This window comes from Buceros rhinoceros, unplaced genomic scaffold (genome assembly GCF_000710305.1).
Source record: "Buceros rhinoceros silvestris isolate BGI_N320 unplaced genomic scaffold, ASM71030v1 scaffold9100, whole genome shotgun sequence".
NCBI classification, from domain to species: Eukaryota; Metazoa; Chordata; class Aves; order Bucerotiformes; family Bucerotidae; genus Buceros; species Buceros rhinoceros.
Genome location: NW_010389024.1, coordinates 1 through 785, shown reverse-complemented (window position 1 = coordinate 785; position 785 = coordinate 1). Strand labels below are relative to the sequence as shown.

Genomic DNA, 785 nt, shown 5'->3' with positions numbered 1-785 from the left:
GAGTGCATTGCCGGCCGGGGGGCGGGGGGCTCCAGCCGAGACAATCTGCTTGAACAGCCGGGCAGCCTCCTCTTCCCTCAGCCTCTTGCAGCTCCTCACATAGGAGTGCATGTCCCCAAAGTCCTTTTCAAAGAACACATAGGCCTTGGTGTCCCCGAGGATGACTTCAACCACCCCGGTGATGTTTCTGTGCGAGGGCAGCTGAATGTAAGGCCGGATCTTGTCCTGGTAGTGTTTGAGAGGGAACACCTGTAAAGAGGAAATTAAACCAAAATTCATTCTCAAGGGCGTTGAAAGCAGCCGCTCGTGTAGCAACTCTCCCCAAACAATGACAAGGGAGCTGGAGGGGAGCCAGGGCTCAGCAGGAGCGCCGCTCAACGCGTTACCGAGACCCTTCCTGTTCATTTTGTATTGAAAAGGGGAGACCACAGGGGCGTTAAAAGCAGCCGCTCGTGTAGCAACTCTCCCCAAACAATGACAAGGGAGCTGGAGGGGAGCCAGGGCTCAGCAGGAGCGCCGCTCAACGCGTTACCGAGACCCTCCCTGTTCATTTTGTATTGAAAAGGGGAGAAAGAAATAAACAAACCGCCAAGCCCAAAGCCTTTGGGGGAAGGTACTCCGAGGTCACCCGGAGTTACGGCTTACTCCCAGCACCTGTAAATCCCCACCGGCGGCAGAGCGGGCATTTCCAGCCGGGTGCAGTGGGAGGATGTTTTTTTCCCAAGGCTCTCCCCGGGTCGAGCGCTCAGAAACACCGGGAGGACTCCCCGGCCGCCGCCCGCAGC

The 785-nt window shown here is 57.6% G+C and overlaps 1 protein-coding gene across 1 annotated transcript in view; it reads right to left on the bottom strand.

Moving 5' to 3' along the window:
* Window positions 1-246, bottom strand: part of TRIB1 (tribbles pseudokinase 1) — a 3,114-nt gene extending 2,868 nt beyond the window's left edge. The window contains exon 1 of the mRNA XM_010132501.1: window positions 43-246. Coding sequence (XP_010130803.1) covers window positions 43-111 — 69 coding nt within the window. The 5' untranslated portion in view covers window positions 112-246. The remainder of the gene's footprint in view (window positions 1-42) is intronic.
* Window positions 247-785: the final 539 nt, after the last annotated feature.